At 39.8% G+C, this 27,500-nt stretch overlaps 3 protein-coding genes across 5 annotated transcripts in view; 2 read left to right on the top strand and 1 right to left on the bottom strand.

The window, feature by feature from the left end:
• The window catches only part of zfyve1 (zinc finger, FYVE domain containing 1), a 13,230-nt gene extending 11,125 nt beyond the window's left edge, over positions 1–2,105 (top strand). The window contains exon 11 of the mRNA XM_083562631.1: positions 1–2,105. This exon is cut by the window's left edge and continues 96 nt beyond it. Coding sequence (XP_083418757.1) covers positions 1–137 — 137 coding nt within the window. The 3' untranslated portion in view covers positions 138–2,105.
• Positions 2,106–4,273: 2,168 nt separating this feature from the next.
• Positions 4,274–14,340, bottom strand: wdr21 (WD repeat domain 21). 2 transcript variants are annotated; one of them, XM_083562678.1, is made up of 14 exons: positions 14,221–14,340; positions 13,921–14,095; positions 13,771–13,835; positions 10,235–10,392; positions 10,071–10,153; positions 8,278–8,380; positions 8,054–8,197; positions 7,926–7,975; positions 7,769–7,848; positions 6,105–6,197; positions 5,924–6,021; positions 5,097–5,276; positions 4,909–5,023; positions 4,275–4,807 (listed from the first exon to the last, which is right to left on the bottom strand). In XM_083562678.1, the coding sequence occupies exons 2-14, from the start codon at positions 14,016–14,018 to the stop codon at positions 4,578–4,580; spliced, it is 1,497 nt and encodes a 498-aa protein (XP_083418804.1). In that variant the 5' UTR covers positions 14,019–14,095; positions 14,221–14,340; the 3' UTR covers positions 4,275–4,577. The 2 variants fall into 2 exon arrangements, with proteins under 2 accessions (XP_083418803.1, XP_083418804.1); XM_083562677.1 differs by having other exon boundaries at positions 4,274–4,807; positions 13,921–14,322.
• A 613-nt stretch (positions 14,341–14,953) lies between these two features.
• Positions 14,954–27,500, top strand: part of dpf3 (double PHD fingers 3) — a 36,843-nt gene continuing 24,296 nt past the window's right edge. Inside the window, exons 1-2 of one of the 2 annotated variants that reach the window (XM_083562745.1) lie at positions 14,954–15,084; positions 26,095–26,255. In XM_083562745.1, coding sequence (XP_083418871.1) covers positions 15,053–15,084; positions 26,095–26,255 — 193 coding nt within the window. In that variant the 5' untranslated portion in view covers positions 14,954–15,052. Of the gene's footprint in view, positions 15,085–25,500; positions 25,603–26,094; positions 26,256–27,500 lie in introns of those variants that run through there. The other variant, XM_083562746.1, reaches the window with a different exon arrangement.

Here is a 27,500-nt window from a genome sequence, read left to right as displayed (position 1 = left end):
CCATCCATCACTGCCGGGCGTGTGGACAGGGCGTCTGCGACGGCTGCTCCCCGGACCGGCGCGCCGTCCCGTCTCGCGGCTGGGACCATCCCGTCCGGGTGTGCGTCACGTGCAACCAGAAACCTGGAGACCTTTAGCAGGAAGACCATGTCGCTTCTACGGGCGGGGACAAGATTTTTTTTTTTTTTTGCACGTCGACGCTCATCTCCGACGACGCAAAGACTCACGTTTCATGTTCAATTCTGCAGCTTTTTTCCCCCACAGGAACAAACCCTGATGTCATTCTGACAATCCGTTGCTTATACAGTCGTATCCGGAGCGTTTCCTTGCATCACGTATATTTTTCCCCCCTCGTCTACAGCGTGCATGAACCCAGGGAATCTCTGTACTGTATCGACACGTGTTTTTTTTTTTTTAAACGTCTTCCCCCCCCCCGGTTGAGAAATAATTTTCTTTTTGTTATTATTTTTTCGAACGTATAACCGCATACTCGTCACACAGCGTAACAGAGCCAAATCATTTACTGTCTCTCGTTATGTTATTTATTATATAGCGTTTATTATTAAACCCGAGCCCAAACGCCCCTCCCCCACCCCAACACACTCCTGCTATCCCTTTATCATTCACGCTACATTCACACCAAGTAGCAATTTGTGGAATACGTGCCAAAAGAAAAGCGTGACGATAAGACGTTTTTAAATGAGTCACAGAAATCGGTGAATCAAAGGAATAACGTGCAGTATAAAGGGCTGGAATTTAACCTGAATAAATTTAAATTATATGAATATTATGATTATTATAATTATCTGGGGAAGTAGGAGATCAATGGTTAAGGCTCTGGGTTACCGATTAATAGGTCATGGGTTCAAGCCCCTACTAACGCCAAGCTGCCGCTCTTGGGCCCCTGAGCAAGGCCCTTCAACCCTTTTTGCTCCAAGGGTGCTGTATCACGACTGACCCTGTGCTCTAACCCCAGCTCACTGACATTTCTGGGAGGTTGTCGTTCTGTGGTCAAGGCTTTGGGTTACTGATCAGATGGTCAGGGGTTTGAACCCCACTATCGCCATGCTGCCGCTCTTGGGCCCCTGAGCAAGGCTCTTAACCCTCTGTGCTCCAGGGGTGCTGTATCATGGATGACCCTGCTCACTGACCCCAGCTTTAGTTGTTAAGGCTCTGGGTAACTGATCAGTAGGTCGGTGGTTCGAGTCCCAATATTGCCAAACTGCCACTCTTGGGCCCCTCAAGGTTCTTAACTCTTTGTATCGTAATTGGCCCTGCACTCTGACCCCATCTTCTTACCATTCATCACTGGGAGCTCAGTGGTTAAGACTCAGTACTGATTAGAAGGTCGGAGGTTCGAGCCCCACTATCGTCCCCCTTTTTATTTTATACTTCTAGCACATTTTCTGCACAACTACAGAAGTGATGTGTGTGTGTGTGTGTGTGTGTGTGTGTGTGTGTGTGTGTGTGTGTGTGTGTGTGTGTGTGTTCTCCTGTAATCCTGCCTCCGATCCATTAGCGTCAACTCCTTGTTCGATTCCTCATCACGCCGCACACGTTTTCCGTAACGTCTCGTCTCGTGAGGTCCTCTGACGCCCACGTCGAGCTTCGACCCCGAAGGGAAATGTTTCCTTCTGTGCATCACTTAGTCGCTAAAAGTGTTTATTTAATAACACACACACACACACACACACACACAAACACACACAACCCACAAGATTGTCTTTTTCACCAAATGGTTATTTTTTTCAATTGTTCTTGTTTTTGTTTTTTTTCTCGCCGTCTGCACTATACATCGTCTCTCAAGCTACAGAGAAACACGGCATGTCGTTTATAAACATCCTCATCCTCATTCGCTCGACTACGCGATCACGCTCATCTTTCCCTCAGTAGCCGTTTCCCTCTGAAGCCCTGGGACGGGTTTAATAGGATCTTGAAAATGAAAAACAAACAAAAAAAAAAAAAAAGCCGTTTGTCTGTAACGGAGTTTGTTTTCTTTTATTTCAGGTGTAACATTAGGAATGACTGAATGTGACTGACGATAACACTCATGTTTTATTCACCTTGTAAGCTGAGTAAATTAAACATGAGTACTTTTAATAGTGTGGGTGGAGCCCTGACCTTTTCTTCCTTTCTTTTTTTTTTTTTTTTTTTTTTTTTAGAGAATTTTATATAATAAAAGTCTCTCAATTTGCTCTTATACACCTGTACAGGTAAAAGAGTATGAAGTGTTTATAAACCTGCATGTACAGGATACACTCTCTAATCCTGCTTATAGGTCTATGTGCAGTATCTCACAAAAGTAAGTGCACCCCTCACAGTTCAGCAACCATTTTATCATCTCCTGAAGGGGAACAGATATATTTTAGAGTATCAGTGTGCAGTTTGTGTATCAGTACTGATTTACTGTCCTCTAAAAATAACAACATACAGACATTATCGTCTAAATAACTCATCAAAAGTAAGTACACCCCCAGTGATAACAGCTGTGTGTGGTGTAACGATGCAAATCCACACGTCCTTTTCATCATGTTCATGTTTTTATCTGATTGAGAGAAACATATAAATGTGTGTATCTTCTATTAGAGCAGTTAAAATTCAGTGCTTTGAGTTCAATTCTCTCACACTGACCACTGGATGTTCTACATGGACCTCATGGTAAAAAGTCTCTGAGGATTTGAGAATCAGAATCGTTGCTGAGGCTGTAAGAAGATCAGTATCACCCTGAAACTGAGTTACAGTACAGTGTTCAGGGTCATACAGAGGTTTTCTAAGACGGGTTCCACTCAGAACAGACCTCACAAGTGTCCATCACAGAAGTACGTTCTTTAACGTCAGGTGCAGAAACTGCTTCAAAAAACAGACGCTTGAGTGCTGCTGCGTTGCTTTAGTCAGTTTGCATCAGTCATCCCAGAAGGAGCCTCTTCTGAAACTGCTCACAAGAAAGACCTCAAACAGTTTGCTAAAGAACAACCTGTCCAAGAGCATGAACGAGCAATCTGAAGATGAATGTGATGGAGCAGCAAAGGGTGTCTTCAGACCTGAACCCTATTGAGCACCTGTGAGGATCCTCAAGCGGAAGGTGGAGAAGCGCCATGTGTGTAACATCCAGCAGCTCCGTGATGTCATTATAGAGGAGTGGAAGAGGATCCCAGCAACAACCTGTTCAGCTCTGGTGAATTCCACACCCAGGAGGATTAAAGCAGTGCTGGAGAACGATGTGCTCACACACAATATTCACACTTCAGACACAGTTTTGACATGTTCACTGAGGGTGTACTCACTTTAGTTGCGTTATTTAGAAACGAATGACTGTATGTTGTTATGTTGAGGACAATAAATCAGTACTGATACACAAACTGCATATTGACTCTAAAATATATCCGTTTAATTTCTATAGTTCTGTACCTTGAGAAGATACTAAAACGGTTGCTGAAATGTGAGGGGTGCACTTACTTTTGTAAGATACTGTAAATCAGGGGATGCCAACACTTTTACACTCTCACTATCACACACGTGTCTGGTTTCTATGCAGCAGATTCAGTAAAAGGCAAAAACACACATGAATTGGACAGTGACTGATTGGAGGAAAGTTGTGTGGAGTCCAAATGGGACATTTGTGTGTCTACCAGAAGAACTTGTGTAAGATGGAGACCAGGAGAGAAGATGTGATCAGACTCCCTCACCCCCACACTCACACATGGAGGTGGAAGATTATTGGATTTGCGGTTGTTTTGGAGCAGAGAAGATTCCAGAAAGTGAAAGGAATCCTGAAGCAACATGTCTCCCATTCCACGTTTAGTATCCCAATTCCACTGGGGAAAAGAATTCAGCATTAATGCTAAAGTTTATTTCGTTTTTTATGTAAATTATTACTGCCATCATCTTGCAGTTACTGTAGTTTATCAGACACTAAATAAATTATTTATAAGGATTGACAAAAACGGATTGTGAATGAAAAACCCTGGACACACTTGCACCAGCGTTTGTGTCCACTAAGGGGCGCTGTAGCACACTGATCAACCGTTTATTTATTTATGTATCAGAAACCAGACGTGTTTCTTCATGATACCATTATTAGAGCCAATGCTTCACAGACCACACTATGGGGGAACCACACCAAGGTGAGGTTATCAAGGAGGAGGGTGAGGTTCTCAAAAAGAGGAAAGGAGGATATTGAGGGTGAGGTTCTCCAGGGTTCTCTGGGAACCTATGTGTGATCTATAACTAATACTGGACACAGTATATGAGGGTTAAAAAAGAAGAAAAAGCACTTTTTTAAATAATTTTTTTATTATTTGCTTTTTTAATTTCATTCAATGAATTTTGATTTGTACTGATCTGAGAAAGAGAATAATTCCTGAAGAAGGGCAATAACATTCTTTTTCTTTAAACACTCGAGTTATTTGCAAAAAATTTACTTGCAAAAAAAAGTTCATCAAATACAAATCGTTGATCAAACAAACTTTTTTTCAGATTGTCCCAAATAAGTCATGTGACACCAGGAGCAGTTTGATTTCACGTGACTACAAACATCGAACCGACGTGTGTGTGTGTGTGTGTGTGTGTAAAACATCTTAACCCTGTGTCTCGCATAACGTCCCGTCCTGAAAGTCCCCATAAGGGTAGTAATAGAGGTTGTTGCAGACGGCCATGAGGAGGCCGGGAAGTCCTCTGCGTCCCCCAAGCCGTGAGGAGAACACCACGTTAGGGATGGAGTCCTTCTCTGCAGGGTGAGGGGACGGGATGGTCCTGAGGAGATGTCCGTCTCGAAGACTCCACAGACGTGTGTAACAGTCCTGCCCCACTGCAAAAACACAAATTCTCGATTCTGATTGGCTCTCACATCACAGGTTACTATGACGGCAGATCAAAGGCGAAGGTAAAAGTGTACGATTCGGGGGGTACCTGCGAGGAGTAGCCCTTCTTGCTCACACAGGTGTAGGGGCAGGTAGGCGTACTCGTTGTGGTGGCCTTCGTACTGCATCGCCGCACGTTTCACCCGGACGTCCCACAGCTTAATCTGAAAAGGTGAAACGGCGTTAGATATCAAGGGGCAGACGTATCGCAGGTTCTTTTGTGGGTGATGGTGAGACCTTTCCGAGCATGTCGGCGGCGAGGAGGTAGTTCTCGTCCTGCAGCAGGCGTATAGATGTAACGGCCGAGTCCTGATGGAAGCGTGAGGACTTCCAGCTGTGGTCACGTCCACGGCCGCGCTGCCTCAGGTCGATGCTGAAGATCTCGCCTGAACGGCAGCCGTTGAACAGCACCGGGGCCTTCAGGGCAAGAGGGAGAAACCATTCAACAATGGGGGTGTAACGGTACAAAAACGGTACGGGGAGAAACGCAAAACATAAAATTCATTGTCGTTTTATTATTTACGAGGTTTATTATTAACATGGTTAAATAATATATCAAATAATATTTTATAACATTTTATATAATTATAATATACACTAATGTTTTTATAATTAGAGCAATCGATTAAATTGGCACAAATTAAATTATTTACGAAAAATTTAATAAATGGGAAAAACTTATTTAATAGTTTACATCTGTTAGACCCCATTCGAGTAATACAGATGTGTAGATAAGTGTGTTTTTTACATTTAATATTAAATTTCGCTACAAATCGTATTTCTAATACGGCGCGAGTGGCCACAGCGACACTGCGCTAACTCTAGTTCCTTATTTATACCTCTGGAATTGTGGTGTATGTTTTCAAGTTTAATAAAAATGCTAATAATAAAAATAATATTTTTTTAAATGCGATACTAAACAAACTTGCGTTCCTCCACTTATTACGTTAGTGAGGGAAGTCAGATTGTAAACCGCACGTAAAAAGGATTGCATTTGGATTGTACTAATCTATATCGCGGAAACGTATCTCTGGCGTCCTCCACGTCGCGCTTCTTCTACTCACTCGGACAGCAAACTGCTGCGCCAATACGTCGCTTCCTGTGCTGTACGTCTGCCGTCGGCCCGTCACCACGTCTGTCACGATGACGCTCCGGGAAAGACCTGGACGTCAAGAAATACCGTCTAAGTGACACCAAAAACAAGGAATTCACCCAGACCAAACACACACACACACACACACTTACCAGTACTGAAGGTTTTATCAGCCTGGGGGTTCAGGCACCACGCGCACGACCACGCTGTCGAGATCTTAAAACTGCACAGCATCCCAGGCTGATCTGCATACACGGAAACAGGAAGTAGTTCGGAGTAAAAGTAAACTTTTATATTAGTAGTAACTCTGAACTGTTGTTTGTTGGCGCTTTAGATTCTTAAACTGGATTGAATGCAACAGCGGTGATTTCTGAACTAGTGGATAAAAATTTACATCACGGTTTTATTGCTAAGGGAAGTTTGCTCATGTTATACAGCAGGGGCCCAAAACTACGGTACCCCCTGTTCCACATTTAAAACGGCCCTCTGAACAATGCCAGAGACATATTTAGAAAAAGTCCTTTTAAATATATGTTTTACTTACATCATATATGTATTTAATAATAAAGGTTGACTTTCACACTAAAATTCCCCTTAGATATTGATAGAGGCAAAAACAAATCCATCCCGATAGTTTTTCCGGGTTCCGGTCCGAGAGCGGCCTCTGGGGGCGAATCGGTGAAGTGAGACTGCGTGCTGCACGGAGAGCGCTAGATTATATTTATTAATTATTATTAATGAATTATATAAATATTACTAAATATATACATATTTAATTCATTTAGCACATTTTAATTAATCAAGTTTTCATTTTTGTTATAAAGTTCAGAACTATTTTACATGGAATGTTTTTTTTATCCAGTATATCAGTATATCCAGTAAAATGTACTATCGCTCCAACTCTAGTCATTAACGTAGCCTGATTATTTATTCGATTCTCCCACCAACCTTATGCATAAGTAAATGTTTAAATTTCAATAGCAATGAATATGAAAAATGTCATTATGATATTCAAAAAAATAATTATTTTTAGGCGCGTGTGTGTGTACGGTGCAGAACAAAAACTATTCTAGCATTAAAATAGTTTTTCCCTTCATGACTGCACTATTGATTGGTTTGTGTGTGTTTTTTAAAATTCCATTCCACACTTAGTCTCCATTTACTCTTATAATGAGCTCCACTCTTCTGGGAAGATGTTCCACTAAATTTTCGTGGAGATTCATTAATCCCAAAGGTGTTCAATAGGGTTTATAGCAGGAGATCTTTTACATCTTCCAACATCATCAGCATGTAAAGCAGATCTTCATTGAGCACAGGGTTTTCATTGGGGCAGGTTTGGGGTGAAGGGAAAATCTCACATCCAGGTACAATTGTGTGCCTCCAGCTTTGTGGTAGCAGTTTGAAGAACTACTTATGTGATGGGTGGAAAAAGGCGGCTGTCCCAATACTTTTGGCAGCACAGCGTATGTTCAAGTTATAATGTATATAATGGCATGCAAATATGCCCGTTGTGTTAAATAAAATATAAAGTAATATTTCATAAAAAATAAAATCGAATGTATCAAACGAATACAATACACTTTTTTTATATTGATTAAATTGAGTAATTGATTAAATTTAAAACAATTATACATTTTTTTGTTAAATAGTTTTGTTAGACCCCATTTGGGAAATACAGATGTGTATATAAAAGAGTAAGTGTGTGTGATTTACACTGAATATTTAATTTTCTAAGGACATTTTCTACTGTTACTTCATGTCTTCATTCCTTCCAGCCTTCATTCATTCATTGAGTCAGCAGGGAGAGACGTCTCACCGGGATTGGAGTTGTTGAAGAGAGACGCAGGAAGCAAACTGACGCAGCCTGGAGTCTGAGAAATTCCCACCAAGCACAACCTGAGGAGGCTCGTTAAGGAAAGCGGGTGCACCTGATCCGCACCGAGCCGCTCGGGAAGCGTGTGAAAAAAGGATACAGGACGTGAGAGTCAGAATGAGTGACAGACGACCAGCACACGGAGTTCACCTGAAACAAAGGGTGTGTATTATTAATCATTACATCCCATAATATTTACAGATCACAAGATGATGATAAAAGTCTCACCTTGCGGTTAGTGAAGTACAGGTTATCGCACATCTGCGCAGACAGAGAGCCGTTTCCGCAGCCGCCGAACTTCATGATGCCGTACTTGCAGCCTCCGTGAGAGACGTCGTTCACCGTGAAGACGCGCTCGCATGCAGAGTCCGCCTGCAGGTACACGGGGGTTACGGAGACGGTCGTGGTGACGTGGCTGAAATCTGTGGAGTGGGAAGCGGGAGCTCACTCACCACGATCAGGCGGAAGTTGTCTGCGTTGGAGCTGCTGGCGTCGACGCTCTGGAGCTCCAGCTTGTGTCGCTTCATCTCGCTGACCTTCACCTCGTGTACTAATCTAAAAAATAAATAAAAAAACGGAAAGAACATGGTGAAGATATGGCCATGATTTGGAATACACCTGACCATGAGATTCATTTGCTGTTAGTTGGTTGGATGGACAGATGGACTGGTGAAGAGCTAGACAGATGGATGGAGAGCTAGAAAGATATATAGATAAATGGATGTAGGGATGGTGGAACAGACAGACAGAAGTATAGAGGGATAAATAGGTGGATAGATACATAGATGTGCAGACAGATGGATGGTTAAATAAACAGATAGATTGATGAATGGATGGGCAGACAGCTGGAGTGCTAGACAGATAAATAGATAAAGAGCTACATATACAAACAGAAAGCTGGACAGATGTACAGATGGATGGATGAATAAATAGATAGATAAATACTCAGATTTATATACAGATGGATGGTTAGATAAATAGAGAGATTAATTAATGGATGGATGAATGGAGGGTCAAGTGAATAAATACGTAGTGAGATCAACAGCCAGATGGATGGATAGATGGACAGACATATAGAGAAAGAGAGATAGATAAATGGATGGTGGGACAGACAGAAAGATAGAGGGATAACTAGGTGGATAAACACACAAATATACACACAGGTGCATCTCATTCAGTCACATTTTACATTTTTATGCACAAAATGAGCTCATTTCAGATTTGATGTCTGCTACAGGGCACAGTGGGGCATGTTTACAGTGGTGTAGCATCTCCTCGTCTTTTTAAAACAGTTTGAAGATCTGGGCTTTGAGGTTATGAGTTTCTCGAGTTTTGCTGTTGGAGTTTGGTCCCATTCTTGCCTGATATCGGTTTCCAGCTGTTTCCAGAATGTTCGCAACACCTGGACTCTTCTATCATGAAGCCGTGTTGTTGTAATAGCTGCAGTATGTGGTTTTGCATCGTCCTGCTGAAATACATTAGGCTTTCCCTGAAATAGACGTCATTTGGAGGGGAGTACATGTCTTTCAGCATTCATTGTGTCTTCCAAAACATGTGAGCTGCTCATACCGTATGCACTTATGCACCCCATACCATCAAAGATGCTGGATTTTTAACTGAACACTAATAACATGCTGAAAGGTCCCTCTCCTCTTTAGCCCGGAGGACTGTGATTTCCAACAAGAATATGTGAAATTTGGACTTGTCTGACCCTAGAACACTTTCACTTTGAAACCGTACATTTTAAATGAGCCTCAGCCCACAGGACACGACGATGCCTCTGGACCATGTTCACATATGGCTTCAACATCAATGACACAATCATGCTGATAAGTGATGCAGTGTCGTCTGAGGGCCTAAAGACCACAGGCATCCATTAAAGGTCTTCAGCCTCGTCCCTTACGCACCGAGATTTCTCCAGTCTCTCTGGATCTTCTGATGATGTTGTGTACTGCAGATGAGATTTGCAAAGTCTTTGCAATTTGACGTTGAGAAACGTTGTTTTAAAAGTATTCCACAATCTTTTCACGCACTCGTTCACAGATTGCTGAGCCTCTGCCCATCTTTACTTCTGAAAGACTCTGCCTCTCTAATCTCTGCCTTTAATCGCTAATCATGTTACAGACCTGATGTCAATTAACTTGATTAGCTGCTAGATGTTCTTCCAGCTCAATATCTCTACATTTCTGGCTTTTTCAGTCCTTAAAAAAAAACCCACTGTGTGTGTGTGTGTGTGTGTGTGTACCTGCAGTAGGAGTTGGGGTGCAGTTCTCCCAGGCGTCTCCTCTGCAGCAGCAGTGTGGAATTGAGTCCAGTGCGTGGAGATTTCTGCTCAGTGACACAGGAGATGTTTCAGCTATGTACTTTCTCGAACCTAAACTCCACATAAGAGCATTTGACTCCACTCACCTTCCTTACCTGCTCGTCCTCGAGCAGCAGCATCGTCCTCTTCCTCTCTTGCTCCTTCTTCTCTAGCAATTCCCTCGTTAACGGATTGCAGTTGTTGTGGCCCGGCAGCAGACGGAAGTAACGGTTCTTCTCCGGGTCGAAGTAAAAACCAGGCAACTCTGTTAACATGAGACAACGTTCAGTGTTAGGAAAGTTTCCTATCCAGCTTGAAGGACCATATGAGGGAACTCCTAGCTGCTCCGTGTTCTGGCCTTTCATACTCTTGATAGAGAAGGTGCACTGTGATGTCATAGGTAACTTATCATGATGTCTGCCTCTAGTGGTGAAGCGTGGAAATGCAACTAAATGGGAATTCTTTCTTACTTTTTCAGCATTCTTCATATATGAAGTTACTTTCACTGAGTGAGTGAGTGTGAGACAGTGAGAGTGAGTAAGTAAGAGTGAGTGTGAGAGTGTACGAGCGTGAGAGGGAGGGAGTGAGTGTTAAGTAAGTGTGTGAGAGAGTGAGGGAGTGAGTGTGAGCAAGGGATTGTGAGTGAATGAGTGAGAGAGTGAGTGAGCGAATGAGTGTGAGAGTGAGTGAATGAATGTGAGAGTGAGTGAATGAGTGTGAGTTATTGAGTGCGAGAGTGAGTGAGTGAGTAAATAAGTGAGAGTTAGTGAGTGTGAGAGTGAATGAGTGTAAGTGAATGAGTGTGAAAGTGAGTGAGTGAATAAGTGTGAGTGAGTGAATGAGTGAGTTAGTGAGTGAATGAGTGAGTAAATAAGTGAGAGTTAGTGAGTGTGAGAGTGAATGAGTTAATGAGTGTGAGAGTGAGTGAATAAGTGAGTTAATAAATGTGAGAGAATAATTGAGAGAAGTGTGTGAGAGTGAGTAAGTGAATAAGTGAGTAATTGAGTGTGAGTGAGTGAATAAGTGAGAGTTAGTGAGAGTGTGAGTGAATGAGTGAGAGTGAATGAGTGAGAGAGTAAATGAGTGTGAGTGAATGAGTGAGAGAGTAAATGAGTGTGAATGAGTTTGAGTTATTCAGTGTGAGAGTGAATGAATGTGAGTGAATAAGTGAGAGTTAGTGAATAAGTGAGAGTTAGTGAATAAGTGAGAGTGAATAATTGAGAGTTAGTGAGTGTGAGTGAATGAGTGAGAGTTAGTGAGTGTGAGAGTGAATGAGTGAGAGTGAATTAGTAAGAGTTAGTGAATAAGTGAGAGTGAATAATTGAGAGTTAGTGAGTGTGAGTGAATGAGTGAGAGTTAGTGAGTGTGATAGTGAATGAGTGAGAGTGAATAAGTAAGAGTTAGTGAGTGTGAGAATGAATGAGTGAGAGTTAGTGAGTGTGAGAGAATGAGTGAGTTAGTGAGTGTGAGAGTGAATGAGTAAGAGTTATTGAGTGCGAGAGTGAGTGAGTGAGTAAATAAGTGAGAGTTAGTGAGTGTGAGAGTGAATGAGTGTAAGTGAGTGAATGAGTGAGTTAGTGAGTGAATGAGTGAGAGTGAATGAGTGTGAGTGAGTGAATGAGTGAGTTAGTGAGTGAATGAGTGAGTAAATAAGTGAGAGTTAGTGAGTGTGAGAGTGAATGAGTTAATGAGTGTGAGAGTGAGTGAATAAGTGAGTTAATAAATGTGAGAGAATAATTGAGAGAATAAGTGTGTGTGAGAGTAAGTAAGTGAATAAGTGAGTAATTGAGTGTGAGTGAGTGAATAAGTGAGAGTTAGTGAGAGTGTGAGTGAATGAGTGAGAGTGAATGAGTGAGAGAGTAAATGAGTGTGAGTGAATGAGTGAGTGAGTTAATGAGTGTGAATGAGTTTGAGTTATTCAGTGTGAGAGTGAATGAATGTGAGTGAATAAGTGAGAGTTAGTGAATAAGTGAGAGTGAATAATTGAGAGTTAGTGAGTGTGAGTGAATGAGTGAGAGTTAGTGAGTGTGAGAGTGAATGAGTGAGAGTGAATAAGTAAGAGTTAGTGAATAAGTGAGAGTGAATAATTGAGAGTTAGTGAGTGTGAGTGAATGAGTGAGAGTTAGTGAGTGTGAGAGTGAATGAGTGAGAGTGAATAAGTAAGAGTTAGTGAGTGTGAGAATGAATGAGTGAGAGTTAGTGAGTGTGAGAGAATGAGTGAGTTAGTGAGTGTGAGAGTGAATGAGTAAGAGTTAGTGAGTGTGAGAGTTAGTGAGTGTGAGAGAATGAGTGAGAGTTAGTGAGTATGAGAGTAAATGAGTGTGAGTGAATGAGTGAGAGTTAGTGAGTGTGAGAGTGAATGAGTGAGTAAATGAGTGAGAGTTAGTGAGTGTGAGAGTGAATGAGTAGTGAGTTAATCAGTGAGAGTTAGTGAGTGTGAGAGTAAATGAGTGTGAGTGATTAAGTGAGATTTAGTGAGTGTGAGAGTGAATGAGTGTGAGTTAGTGAGTGTGAGTGAACAAGTGAGAGTTAGTGAGTGAGAGTAACTGAGTGTGAGTGAATGAGTGAGAGTTAGTGAGTGAGAGTTAATGAGTGTAAGAGTGAATGAGTGTGAGTTAGTGAGTGTGAGTGAATGAGTGAGAGTGAATGAGTAGTGAGGTAATGAGTGTAAGTGAATAAGTGAGAGTTAGTGAGTCAGAGTAAATGAGTGTGAGTGAATGAGTGAGTTAGTGAGTGTGAGAGTAAATTAGTGTGAGTGAATGAGTGTGTGAGTTAATGAGTATAAGTGAATAAGTGAGAGTTAGTGAGTGTGAGAGTAAATGAGTGTGAGTGAATGAGTGAGTGAGTTAATGAGTGCAAGTGAATAAGTGAGTTAGTGAGTGTGAGAGTAAATGAGTGTGAGTGAATGAGTGAGTGAGTTAATGAGTGTAAGTGAATAAGTGAGTTAGTGAGTGTGAGAGTAAATGAGTGTGAGTGAATGAGTGAGTGAGTTAATGAGTGCAAGTGAATAAGTGAGAGTTAGTGAGTGTGAGAGTAAATGAGTGTGAGTGAATGAGTGAGTGAGTTAATGAGTGCAAGTGAATAAGTGAGAGTTAGTGAGTGTGAGAGTAAATGAGTGTGAGTGAATGAGTGAGTGAGTTAATGAGTGTAAGTGAATAAGTGAGTTAGTGAGTGTGAGAGTAAATGAGTGTGAGTGAATGAGTGAGTGAGTTAATGAGTGTGAGTGAATAAGTGAGAGTTAGTGAGTGTGAGAGTAAATGAGTGTGAGTGAATGAGTGAGTGAGTTAATGAGTGCAAGTGAATAAGTGAGAGTTAGTGAGTGTGAGAGTAAATGAGTGTGAGTGAATGAGTGAGTGAGTTAATGAGTGTAAGTGAATAAGTGAGTTAGTGAGTGTGAGAGTAAATGAGTGTGAGTTAATGAGTGAGTGAGTTAATGAGTGTAAGTGAATAAGTGAGAGTTAGTGAGTGTGAGAGTGTGAGAGTGAATGAGTAGTGAGTTAATGAGTGTGAGAGTGAATGAATGAGTGAGTGAATAAGTGAGAGTTAATAAATGTGAGAGAATAAGTTTGAGTGTGAGAGTGAGTGAATGAGTGTGAGAGAGTTTTTCCTTGTGGACTAAAGTCTGATGAGAAACAGAGATCACCTGGAGCAGGAGCGCTGGATCCGGAGGATGAAGCAGAGTCTGATCCTGAACTTCTGTCTGATGATCTGCAAGATCAGACAACAACATGACTTTAATCTGAGAAACATCATCATCAAAGAACATCAGATCTGACAGTGATGGAGGTGTTACTCAGGTGGCTCTGATGGATGGTTCCTCTTTCTCCACTCAGAACTGTCATGATGATGATGGCACCTGTTTCTCCTTCCTCTCCAGTTCCCTCTCCTCATTTCTTATATACAGTGTATACATACATACACACACACATACACACACACACACACACACACACACCTAAGCTACGTACCTAGCAAAGAAAACACTGCACGTTAGCTAGCTAGTCATATCTAAACTAAATTAACCCTCATTTTTATCTAATTGCTTAAAAAAGCTTAATGTTTTATTAAATGTATTTTAAACAAACTTTATTACATTTGCGTATTTAATATAATTCTATTTAAACACCCTAAAGCTCCACGCTGTACAGGAGCTAACTCTAGCACTAGTGTCTCAAATCTTTCCTATGTCCCCTTGTGCCCTTTGTAGGGTCCAAATAGACTAATTTATGCACCCTACCTAGTGCACTATTTATCCTCTTAGAATCAGACCTGTTCAAGACGCAACCAGCGGCTTTCTTCTTCTCTAGGTCCCGCCTACTCGATGCTGATTGGTGATTTTTTTTTTTTATAAATTATGCATTATGCCAGAATCTGATTGGTCAGCTTTGATTTCAATATAATAATTTAAAACTAAAAACACGACAGACGTGAAAACGGAACAATATCGGGTTTTTAAATGTCAAAATTTAGCTTGATATGTTTAAATTATTAAAATGTCGCATTACATAGTAATACATAATACATAATAATTAGTAAATTATAAAATTTTTATATAAAACCTTTCATGAAATTGTAAATAATGTTCATATTTATTTATTTTTTAACTTGCATGCGTTTAAAAGCTAATATAATGCAAAAAGTGTGTTTTAATTTGCTGTTTGACTTAAAACAAAAGAGTGTGTGAATATACAAAAATGTGTTTTTTAATGGATTTGACAGCTGGTATAAGCCACGCCCACTTTTTTTGAATGCTGCTATTCTATTGGATGGACACTGAGCTCGTGTAGATCTCTCTCTCTCTCTCTCTCTCTCTCTCTCTCTCTCTCTCTCTCCCTCTCTCTCTCTTTTTTTTTTTTTTTCTTCTTTCTTCATAAGGTTCCCCAAAAAGTCTCAGTTTTGGGTTTATTGGTTTGCAGCCCTGCAACATGGCGACTGTTATTCACAATCCACTGAAAGCGTGAGTACTTTACAAAAAAAACACACGTGCATGTACGTGCAATAAAGTTGCACTTGTATAAAAGTAGAAAAAATGTAATTGCATCTTTTTATACAGTATCTCAAGCTCCTGAATCGATCAAACTGCTACATCTGGTTACTATAAAGCGTTTTCTCCACTACATGCATCTCATGCAGTTTCATCTGGGTTTGAGTTGCATGATGTTTATATGAAACCATTACAGTGTATTTATACAGTACCGAGCACTAAACTGAGGATTATGTCTTAAACACGCACAGACACTGATCCTGATCCTAATATTTCACTTTATTTTCTATCAAATCTATATATTTTAAGGCAAAACATCACGCACGCGCTTATGTGCATGAAGGATTGTACCTGCTCAGATTCAGATGCACACGTGAGATCATGTGTCCTATTGGGCTATTTTAATATTAATATACAGTTTGGGTCCAAAATATTTTGTGTTCTAGTAATAAATGTTTACTGTTTTGCACCTATTGATCAATTTCTTAATATTTAGGAGTAAACTGGAAAAATGACCATCTAATATACAAGATGTGTGTAGATAGATAGATAGATAGATAGATAGATAGATAGATAGATAGATAGATAGATAGATAGATAGATAGATAGATAGATAGATAGATAGATAGTTTTGTGTCTACCAGAAGTGCAGAAAAATATTTAGTATATGTACAGCATGTAATATATATATATATATATATATATATATATAAATAATGTAAACTTATGTACAGTAAATATATATATATATATTAGGCAGGCTGTACAGTATGTAAGGTATATAATATAAAAAAAATAGTGCAGATGTATTTAAGGCACAATATGTGTATAGAATGAGGGGTATATAAATTACAGTATTAGATAGATAGATAGATAGATAGATAGATAGATAGATAGATAGATAGATAGATAGATAGATAGATAGATAGATAGAACTTTGTCATTACATTGTACAGGTACACAGCAACAAAATGCAGTTTGTGCATAAAGTAGCATTCGTGCAGATAAATATGTAGCATATCTACAGCATGTACTTTACAGTATGCACTTTCTTTCGGCTTCTCCCATTAGGGGGCGCTACAGCGGATAATCCGTATTCATGATCCGCATGTTTGATTTTGCAAATGTTTTTACGCTGGATGCCCTTCCTAACCCAACCCTTCCCATTTATCCGGGCTTGGGACCGGCACTAAGAGTGCACTAGCTTGTGCAACCCTAATGGCTGGGGTTGGTTCCCTGACCAGGGATCGAACCGCGGCGGTGAGAGTGCCTCATCCTAACCACTAGACCACCAGGGAACCTTATGTAATATATATATATATATATATATATATATATATATATATATATATATATATATATATATGTACATCTATAATATGTAGATTGTATGTATAATTGTACATAAGTTATACACAGTGTTTATACAGTGATCTAACGGTGTAGTGTAGAGTTTAGTAGGGTGATGCTGGATGGATAAAAGGTCCTGAACCTGCTGGTTCTGGTTCTGTATGTTCCTGTATCTCCTTCTTGATGGAAGGAGGTTAAACAGTGTGTGACTGGGATGTGAAGAGTCCTTGATGATGTTGTGAGCTCTGAGCAGATATCTGCTGTGGTGAAGGTACTCATTGGGAGGTTGTTGGATGCCAGTGATCCGTTGGGCGGTTTTGACCAGTGAGGGCTTTACGTTCACACACAGTGGAGCCTCCGTACCATATGGTGATGAAGTTGGTCAGGATGCTTTGGATGATGCAGCAGTAGAAACTCGTTAGAATTCATGGGGACAGAAGAGCTTTCTTAAGACTCCTCAAGAAGTTCAGGCATTGTTGTGCCTCCATAACCAGAGCTGAAGTGTTCTGGTGACAGGACAGATCCTCAGAGATGTTAACTCCCAATAATTTAAAGGAGTACCTCAGTTCCAATAATGTAAACTCGCAATTGTCTCACACACATACACACATGCATTTTGTTTTAATGCAAATAAGCAAATCTTTATTAACTCTCACCATTAGGCAATAATGGTAGGTTTTGGATAAAATACATGTAACTATGTCATGTTCCATGTAGTTTAAATGTAGGTTGAATGGTGAAAGGAATCCTGAACCAACATGGCTCCCATTCCATACTTCAACACTATACAATTCAGTCTAGACTGAGTGATATCTATCATGGAACGACCTGCCCAGTCACTGCACCTAAATCCAACTGACCTGCTCTGGGATGAACAAGAAAACTCCAACTAGTGAAGTGCAAAGTATTTCAGCTGAATGTTTGGAGAAATTAAGTTTCCGGATGCTAAAAATGTGTAAAGCTGTTCTTTATGCCAAGGGAGGATTTACAATGAGAATAAAGTGAAACATCAGGACATTTATAGATTTGTTTGGTCAAAGGAAATCTTTATACTGTTACAATACCGAGTTTGTTGCATAGAAACAAAAGGAACTTGCATGTGTCTCTTCAACACCATAAAACACTCCAACTCCAACTAGAAACATACAATAAATAACATACAGTAAGTAGACCTGACAGTGTAAAGGTAGCATTATAATACATGGAGTCTGAAAGATGCGATACAGTTGATGTTAAAATTTGTGGTCGTAATTTAGGTTATAAATAATAAATGCTAAATTGAGGATATGAAATTTGTTCTCTTATTGGTTCTTGTAGATTTTTTTATTTTATTTTAGAGATTGTACAACACAAGCCTGGTGAAGCATTATTAGATAATCAGGATTAGAAATACAGGTAAATAATGGGGTTTTATATTATTTCTCTCCATACATGCAATAAATTGATAAATCATAATTTTATGTATATATGTATATGGGTATGCAGTGGAACCCTGACACTCGCGACCTCGATAGTTCGCGACTTTTCATTTGGAACTGAACTGAGAGTGAAAAAAACTCGTGAAAAATCTTGTAGTTCACGTGAAGCCGTGAGTGGCTCGAATTTCTACTAAATTAAATTAAATTACATTAAAATGTTTGGAAAACTATTTTATCAATGTATTATACATTTAAAGTAGTAAATATAACATTTGTCAAGTAATTCACAATTTTTAAGTTTACACTACAGTACATGTACAATTCCCCTTGTAAAAGGAAACATCAAATCTATCTATCTATCTATCTATCTATCTATCTATCTATCTATCTATCTATCTATCTATCTATCTATCTATCTATCTATCTATCTATCTATCTATCTATCTATCTATCTATCTATCTATCTATCAGATACTGATGTAGGTGAGGAGAACTGGGGTGCAGTCAGCATTCACATTCATCCCGAAGGTGTTCAATAGGGATGAGATCAGAGCTCTATTGCAGAACACTCAAGATCTTCCTCTCCAAAGCATGTAAACCAGATCTATAAAGAGCTCACTTCGTGCACAGGGGCATTGCCATGCTGGAACAGGTTATGGGTTTCCAAGTCATGTTATTAGAGCGTATCTAAAGACGTACAATTGAGTGCCTCCGGATTTTTGGTAACAGTTTGGGAAAAAAACACATAAATGAAAGGTTGGGTGTCCCAATACTTTTGGAAATATAGTGTATATTTAGGGACAATAATATAGAAATGAAACTTGGATATATTTTAGAGGGCTCAACATACAGTCATTATTGTCTAAATAACTGCCAACAAAAGTGAGTCCACCCTCAGTGATAACAGCTGTGTGTGGTGTAACGATGCAAAGCCACACGTCCTTTTCATCATGTTCATGTTTTTGTTTGTCTGAGAGAAACATATAAATGTGTGTTTCTTCTATTAGAGCAGTTAAAATTCAGTGCTTTGAGTTCAATTCTCTCATACTGACCACTGGATGTTCTACATGGACCTCATGGTAAAGATCTCTGAGGATTTGAGAATTAGAATTGTTGCTCTCCACAAAGATGCAGAGGCTGTAAGAAGATCCGCATCACCCTAAAACTGAGTTACAGTAACCACTTATATTAATTCATTTCGATACCAACTACTTTCAGTATCAACTACTGCCTGTATCCATGTTGATATCCTCACCAATGCCACCATTATTAATATTAAATACATTTATTGAAGAAATGATTAACAAACAAACTTCTAACAAAAAGATTAATATTATCTACTCGAATTAGCTCGCTAACTTTGGTGCAGTTCTGTGTAGCTTCATCACTTTGCTTGTTAATTCTTGACACTTCCTGATAGGAATTTGTCTTATAAACTTTTTAAGCATTAATGTAGATACAAATAAAGATTTTTTTATCCTTTAATTCTTAGTCCAATATTAGCTAACTTGCATAATATGAGCTAGCGAGTTCTAGAGATAGGCTAACTTTGGTGCAGTTCTGTGTAACGTGTTAGCTTCAGATCATGATGCTGAATAAAAGCCTGTCAGTTCTTGACACTTCCTGCAAGGAATCAACCTAACGTCATTTTAACATTGAAAGTGAGATATGGAGAAGTATCTTTAGCTGCTTCAATTAGCTTGCTAGCTTTGGTGCAGTTCTGTGTAACTTTCTAGCGTTAGATAATTTTGGTAACAGCTTGACCCTTGACACCTGCTGATGGGAATTACCCTAATGACATTTCAACATTAAAACAATGATGTAGACACAAAATAACAAAAAAAACGCCAGAACTTTTTACTTGGCTAATACCTAGCCTAACATTTACACTAGTAACAAGCTGGTTAGTGAATCTCGAGAAGTAACTCTAGCTGCATGGCCTCCTAGCCTATCAAGGGTCTAAAGAGCTGCAGTGTGTGTAGGCTAGGCTAACACCCTTAGCCGTTATACAGTGTATTAGAGCGTGTATGAGGAGAACACATCTCCAATAGCACCATGTAGTGTACGTTCTGTTCTGTATGTATCGACGAGGCTGTACCCAGGAGTTATTGGGGTTATGTTAAGGGGGGTTGAGTTGAGTCATTTCCCTTCCCCCAGGTTGCGGGTGAGAGGTTTGATGAGGAAAATCGTCTGTCTGGATAAATCTAGTTTCTGCATCTTGTAGCAAAAAGAAGAAAAAACCCACAGAGGAGCCTGAGATCTTTGTGTATACAAGAACAACTGGGCCCTGTGCCAGTCGTGAGACTTCACAATACCGTGGCCTTTTCCTGCGTTCCTGCACATGTTTAAGTTTTCTGTGACAGAGTAATAAGACTTGGACTTCAGCTCACATGGTTTCTATCAGGGGTTCACTTGTACTGTGCTCTTCCAGTGCCTCCACTGTAATAACTTACACCGCATCCTGAACTTCCAGGAGCTGCTCCCGCTCCCGCTCAACTTAAAACGGCGAAGAAATCGTCATTTGTTTGGTTTGGAATACATGGAATTAATGCATCGTTATCGCTGAAAATAATAACAAACAAACGCAAAGCAAATCCGATTATGATACAGACTGTGGAGAAGTTGTGCTAAAGTTCTGGAGGACGTATGAGGGACATTTTGTCTTATCTCGGAAGTCTGAGTTCAGAGATTGAAAAAATGTCATTACATTAAAAAAAAAAAAAAAAAACAAGGTCCTTGTTGCCTTCGTGTTCGTCTATTAGCTGATCATGAGTCTTGTGTATTTAAATGTTTGTATGGTTATTGATGTGGCGGTTGTTAACATGTTATCTGCTTTTTGCACTATTTACCTCAGCACTTTGAGCCTGTAGGTTAAGGGAGGTTTTCATGAACAGTTCAGTTTCCATAGCGAACTACATAATTGATTTCGAACAGCGATACAAAAGTATGAAAAAGTATAATATGACACTTCCTGATGCTGTGTTGGTTTTGAAGCTTTTAGCTTTTTAGTGCCTTGATGAAAAAAGCAGTGATGGCCTGCACCGAGTTAAAGTTCGACTCCATGAAGTCAGCTCATCAAATGGAATCCAAGTCAACCAGGAGGTGGCGTTTTTCACAGAACAAAGACCGCAAGGGAGAGGAAAACAGAGCACCATGTCGCTAAGTGGGCATCCTAATCCACTGAATAAGTTCGGAAAGAGATCCAGATGTGCTATTCGCCAGTGTACTTATCATTGTTCTAAAGACTTTCCTCATCTCATAAGAAAACTGAACAAGTAAAAATAACCGAGGATGAAAATGTAAATGTAGAGAAATGCAACATTGTTTTACAAACTCCTCTATGTCGGACGCTGAGATATTTGTGGCTGAATCATTGAGATCAGCAATTATCGACACTGCTTGGACCCATACTGTGTGTGAGGAGAAATGGTTGGAAAGCTATTGATGGACTCAACCAAGATGCACCAGCTAATGCAAACAGAAACTCCAAGCTGCAGACCATTTAGGTTTGGAGATGGGAAATTGGTATTTTCCACAAAGAAATGTGAAACTACCAGCTAAAATAGGACTGACAAAATGCCAGATTGAACAGAAGTTGTGAAGGTTGACATTCCACTCCTCCTGAGTAAAACGTCCCTGAAGAACGTGAGGACAATTGTGGACATGGAAAAGGACAGTACAGTGATGTTCAAACAATCCATTCCTCTCGAACGCACTAGTTCTGGACATTACTGTGTGGATATCAGAGACAAAGAACAAGACAAAAGTCAAGATGAAGAGGATGTCCTATTAGTGACAGTAGATGTCACTTGTCTGCAGATAAGTCCTTCTGAAAAAGTCCATCAGCAGTTTGGTCATGCATCGGCAGAAAGGCCACAGAGACTCATTCACATTTCAGGAAATAAAGACAAAGAAAGTTTTACTATTTTACAACATATATGCAAGAGGTACCAAAAAGACAAAGCCTACTCCTGCTGTACCCCTTAGCATCAGAATATAATAGTAAACATTATACAGACTATTGGTTTACATCTGGTAAAATGTCCCAAGTGTAAATGTCCAGCAGCATTTTATTGGTGGAATGACCAGTGTACGGTTACTAGGGAGATATGTTGATGATTTTCTTTGGGCAGGATCAACCTTTAAACTGATGTGATTTCCATACTGAAAATCTGCATTCCTTGTTGAAAAGAATGAAAAAATCTGCTTAGTTCATGTACATCAGCATAATTACATTAAAAACATAGAGCTAATTCACCTGCAAGTAGCACGTTGCCATGCAAAGCAGAGCAGCTCAGTTTAGATACTGTGGGTTGCCAAACACACACAAGGAAGAATATTGATTGGTTTAATGGGAGAAGAAGAGAAGTTTTCTCCTCAGTATTGGCAATCTAAGAGAATTAGACGTGTGGTGAGAAGTACCCTGGCAGGGGAAACTCTAGCTATGTCAGAGAGCATCTGTTTAGCCTCTTTTCTGACCTTTCAACTGGAAATCCTGAGCTGAATGCTCCTCCATTGGTCTGTGTGATGAACAATCACTCTCTGTTTGATGCTCTTGAGGTGACAGGTCACTGAGGAACGACCAAGACTGGAAATAAGTAGCATGAAGGAGGTGATACAGAGTAAAGAAATATAGAAGCTACTCAAATTCTCAATGATTATCTCACCAACAAAAGAAGCATCTTCTTTAATGTGATTAAAAGTATTTAGTTAAGGACTGTGAATACAAAACTGTATATAAAAACAATGAATGGTCTGAAAAGTCTGTACAACTGTTTTTTTACGGTAACGCAAGAAAAAAAAGACGCCCAAGTGCAGCAGAATCGCTTTAGAGGTCGCAGAAGCGGAAGGTCTGCTTATCAGTGCTCAAACTGTCGCTTCAATGCCCAGGAGGAATAAACCAGTGCTACATAACGATGGATGTTATAGGTTTAGAGACCAGTGGCATTGAGTAAAAGACAGGAGGTGGAGCTGGAGGTAGCAGAGCTGAAGATGTTGAGATGTTCGTTGGGAGTGACGACGATGGACAGGATTAGAAATGAGTTTATTAGAGGGACAGCGCATGTAGGACGTTTAGGAGACAAGGTGAGGGAGGTGAGATTGAGATGGTTTGGACATGTGCAGAGGAGGGACATGGGGTATATCAGTAGGAGAATGCTTAGGATGGAGACACCAGGAAGGAGGAAAAGAGGAAGACCAAGAAGGAGGTACATGGATGTGGTGAGGGAAGACATGCAGGTAGTTGGTATGAAAGAGGCAGATGTAGAGGACAGAGGGGTATGGAGGCGGATGATCCACTGTGGAGACCCCTAATGGGAGAAGCCGAAAGAAGAAGAAGACATAACGATGGTCCTCTCACCAAATATTCACACTTCAGACACAGTTTTGACATGTTTACTGGGGGTGGACTTACTTTTGTTGATTTATTTAGACAATAATGGCTGTATGTAGAGTTATTTTAAGAGGACAGTAAATCTGTACTGCTACACAAAACTGCATATTGACTCATATATCCATGTTTGATTTCTATAGTTTTCTCCCTTGAGAAGATACTAAAATGGCTGCTGAAATGTGAGGGTGCACTCACTTTTGTGAGATACTGTATTTATCCAGTGATTCATCTTACAGTCTTCAACTTCTTCTATCATCATGTGATAGTCTTTAGGATATTTTAGTTTTTTTGGCAATCATTTTCACTGATTTGTGTCCAAGTCAAAATAAATAACTGATACATGGCTTTGAAGATCAGGAGAAGAGCTCTGACAGGCACGAGAGCTTCTCCAGAGTCACTCGGGTTCCTCAGAGGGTTTTAATAAAGACACTTTTTTATTCATGAGCCCACAATCGTATTTCAGTCAGTTTAAACGCAGCATTACGCCACGCATGTGGAGAGCCAAAAGAACAACAATGCATCGAGACACGTTCCTGATGCAAGCAATTATTCAGGAAATCTGTAAACCGGAGTTGAGTTTTGCGCTCGGCTCAGACTGGAACAGGGGAAAAGAGAAGTTTTCTGGTTTCTTCTGCTGTAAATAAAACACCGACTCTCCCCTGATCTGGGAAATATCACAGATTAGTGCAGCTCTTTAGGGCACATGGCTTCCTTTTTTTTTTCTGTATGTGTCTGAGGTTCATATGCACTTTTACATTCTGTATAATAAAACTAATAATAAGCTAAAAAAAAAAAAATTTTTATTATTTGTAGCATTTTATTTTATTTAAATTTTATTAAAAGTTTTTTTACTTTCATTAGGCCTTTTTGTCTGTTACTGCGTTTTTTTTTGTAGTTTTTTTGTAGTTTGTCATTGTTTTTATATTATTTACTGTCTTATTCAGGACCTTTTCACTTTTTAATTGGGAAAATGCATTTTTTTTATATGCATTTTAAATATTCAAAAAGGTAAATCAATTAAAAATTTCTTCTTATTATTATTATTCATTATAATGTGGGGGGAGTGGTGGCTCCAGCGGTTAAGGCGCTGGGTTGCCGATCGGAAGGTCTGGGGTTCGAGCCCCGGTATCGCCAAGCTGCCACTCAAGGGCCCAAGAGTGGCAGCTTGGCGATACCGGGGCTCGAACCCCAGACCTTTCGATCGGCAACCCAGCGCCTTAACCGCTGGAGCCACCACTTACGAGGGAAATATCAAGGTCCGTGACGTCGGAGTGACGTGGGGCCGCCTTCCCGTGGGCTCACCACCTGCAGGAGGGGCCGTAAGGGACGGTGCTGTGAGGATTGGGCAGCAGTCGAAGGCGGGGGCCTGCTTAGACTGCTGCCCCCGCGACCCGAATTACGGATAAGTGGGAGAAAATGAATGAATGAATGAATTATAATAATGATATTAGTATTATTATTATGCAGTATTTTAGTGTCGTAAAAAAAATACATTATTACTAATATTGCAATGAATTAGACTACTGGAAGAATATATTTAAAAATGTAAAATATTTAATGTAAAAAAAACGATAATAATCAATCAATAAATACATACTCTAAATAAAATTTTAATGCCTTTTTTTTTGTAAAATGTTTAATTATTAATAAAACAAATGTATAAACAAAATGTTAAAACTTCTAAAAAAATAAATCATATACAGTAAACATATTTATATATAATGATTATATAAAAAATAAGGAAAATGGTAAAAAAAAAAAAAAAATGTCCAGGGTCACGTGTCACCTCACGTCAGCTCACTGAGCACTTGGTATTCTCTGCTTTCCTCGTGTTCTCTTTCCTTGTCAGATAAAACACAGGAAATCTGTACACGCACAGGAAGTCAGACGAAGAAGGGTTTTATATAAAAGTCTCGAAAAGTCACTCATGTTACGCTTTGATGTTTTCAGCAGTTGAGGGTTAAGGGCCTTGCTCAAGGGCCCAGCAGTGGCAGCTTGGTGGTGCTGGAATTTAAACTCATGACCTTCTGAGCAGAACATTGTAACCACTAAGCTACTCGTTTTATGTTACACAGTCCTCCGTCGTCAATCATTCCCAGAAACGCCGTCCCGTCTTTTTCTACCTGTTACCCACTCGTTCTTTCTCCGTTTTTTTTTTTTTCTCTTTTTCTGAACACTGGGGTTCATTGTGTCACATGGCCACGTAGCAGTTTTTCCTCTTTGTCCACTTCGACATTCCTCACCTATCTGCTGATATGACCGACGCTCACAACCGTGCGTTTCGCTGCAGAGAGACTTTAAAAAAATGCGTCTACTTCAACGAATAAAAACGTAAGAAAATCAGATCTGAACGGGAAATCTAAATGCCAAAAGTATTAGAACACTCGCCTAGACAAACGTAGTTACTGTTAACCTGAACTTATACAGACAAAAGTTGCTTGTGTATCTTCTATCTTTTCATTTAGTCCACTTTTTATTTACTCCACTCTTCTGAGATGATGTTCCACTAGATTTTGTGGAGATTTGTGCTCATCCAGTAGGTGAGGTGAGGAGGCCTGTGGTGCAGTCAGCGTTCACATTCATTCCTGTTTAATAGAGTTGAGGTCAGAGCTCTGCATTAGGAGATCTTTGACTCCATCCCATGTAAAGCACATCTTCATGCACCTGGAGATATTATATATTCAGGAGAACCACGTATGGCTGGAAAAGTCAGTCGTCCACATACTTTTGACCGTAGAATGTATATGTCCTGAACCCGATCATCATTAAGACGTGATCTTGTTTTCTGATTTGACTCAAGGTTGTTATGCTTCTCGTCCTCAGGCTCGGAGATCAGTTCTATAAGGACGCCATCGAGCACTGTCGCAGCTACAACGCTCGCCTGTGCGCCGAGCGCACCGTCCGAATGCCTTTCCTGGACTCTCAGACGGGCGTGGCTCAGAACAACTGCTACATCTGGATGGAGAAGCGACACAGGGGGCCAGGTACTGAAACATACCACGTTGAAATAATATACTCTTTAAGTATAACTAATTCCTGACCATTTTTTACAGCAAGGACAAGAAATAAGTGATATCATTATCATAATAACCACAAATTAAACTCATCATTAACATCAAATCCTGGAGCAAAACGTTTTTAAACATTTCATGTAATTTAGTTTATTAAAATTAACACCCACGTGTCTAATCAGTAAATGTTCAAGGCCTTTAGTCCCCATTTATTTAATATTCAATTACATTTTTTTCATTTCTATCATTTTATTTGAAGCAATTTTGTGTGCCAATGTAATCAAAATAATAAAAAGTGTATTGAATTCATTATTAATAATTAATAATGAATTATTATTATTATTTTTTTTTTTTATAAAATATTTTATATTTCTATTTTAATAACCATTTAACCAAGCAGGCTTTTATTAAAAATTGTTTTGAAAATGTAAACTGTTGATGTTCACAAATGTGAACCAAGTTATTAAAAGACGACAAGCAGTTTTATGTTTTGCACTACCTCTGCCAGGAAGTTACAACTGGGTGGATTTTTTTGGGGGGGGTGAATAGATGGGTGGAAGGATGAAATAATAATTGCATTCAAACAGATGTTTTAACCTCAGGCAGACAGACAGACAGACAGACAGACACAGGCAGACAGAGAGACAGACAGACAGACACACAGGCAGGCAGACACACAGGCAGGCAGACAGACAGGCAGACAGAGAGACAGACAGACAGACACACAGGCAGGCAGACAGACAGACATACACAGGCAGACAGACAGACACAGGCAGGCAGGCAGACAGACAGACAGGCAGGCAGGCAAACAGACAGACAGACAGACGCAGTGCTCAAATATACATCGACATTCATAACAATTATAACGTTAAAATCACCATCCAGTTGTTACCTCATGGCAGAGGAAGCCAGGTTTGGAGTAATTACTAGTTAATATAAAAAAAAAAAAGTTATTATTACTTTTTAATTATGTTTTTTATATCATTAAAGCACCAATAATTCTGAAGATCTCAAATCCGCTTGGGATGAAACGAACAAAAATGGGAATTGATAACGCGATTGAGTCTCAACCTGTTTCCCCGAGTCGTTTGTACGGAACAAGACGTCTCAGTTATATGACTAATTTTGTTTATGAATTGAATTGTCGTTGTTTTCGCTGAGTCGCGACAACACAGCAGTTCTGAGCTGAAGAGCTGAGAGGGCGAGCCCGACAAAAAG

This window comes from Silurus aristotelis, assembly GCF_946808225.1.
Source record: "Silurus aristotelis genome assembly, chromosome: 15".
NCBI lineage: Eukaryota > Metazoa > Chordata > Actinopteri > Siluriformes > Siluridae > Silurus > Silurus aristotelis.
This window is presented reverse-complemented; position numbering and strand designations above follow the sequence as displayed.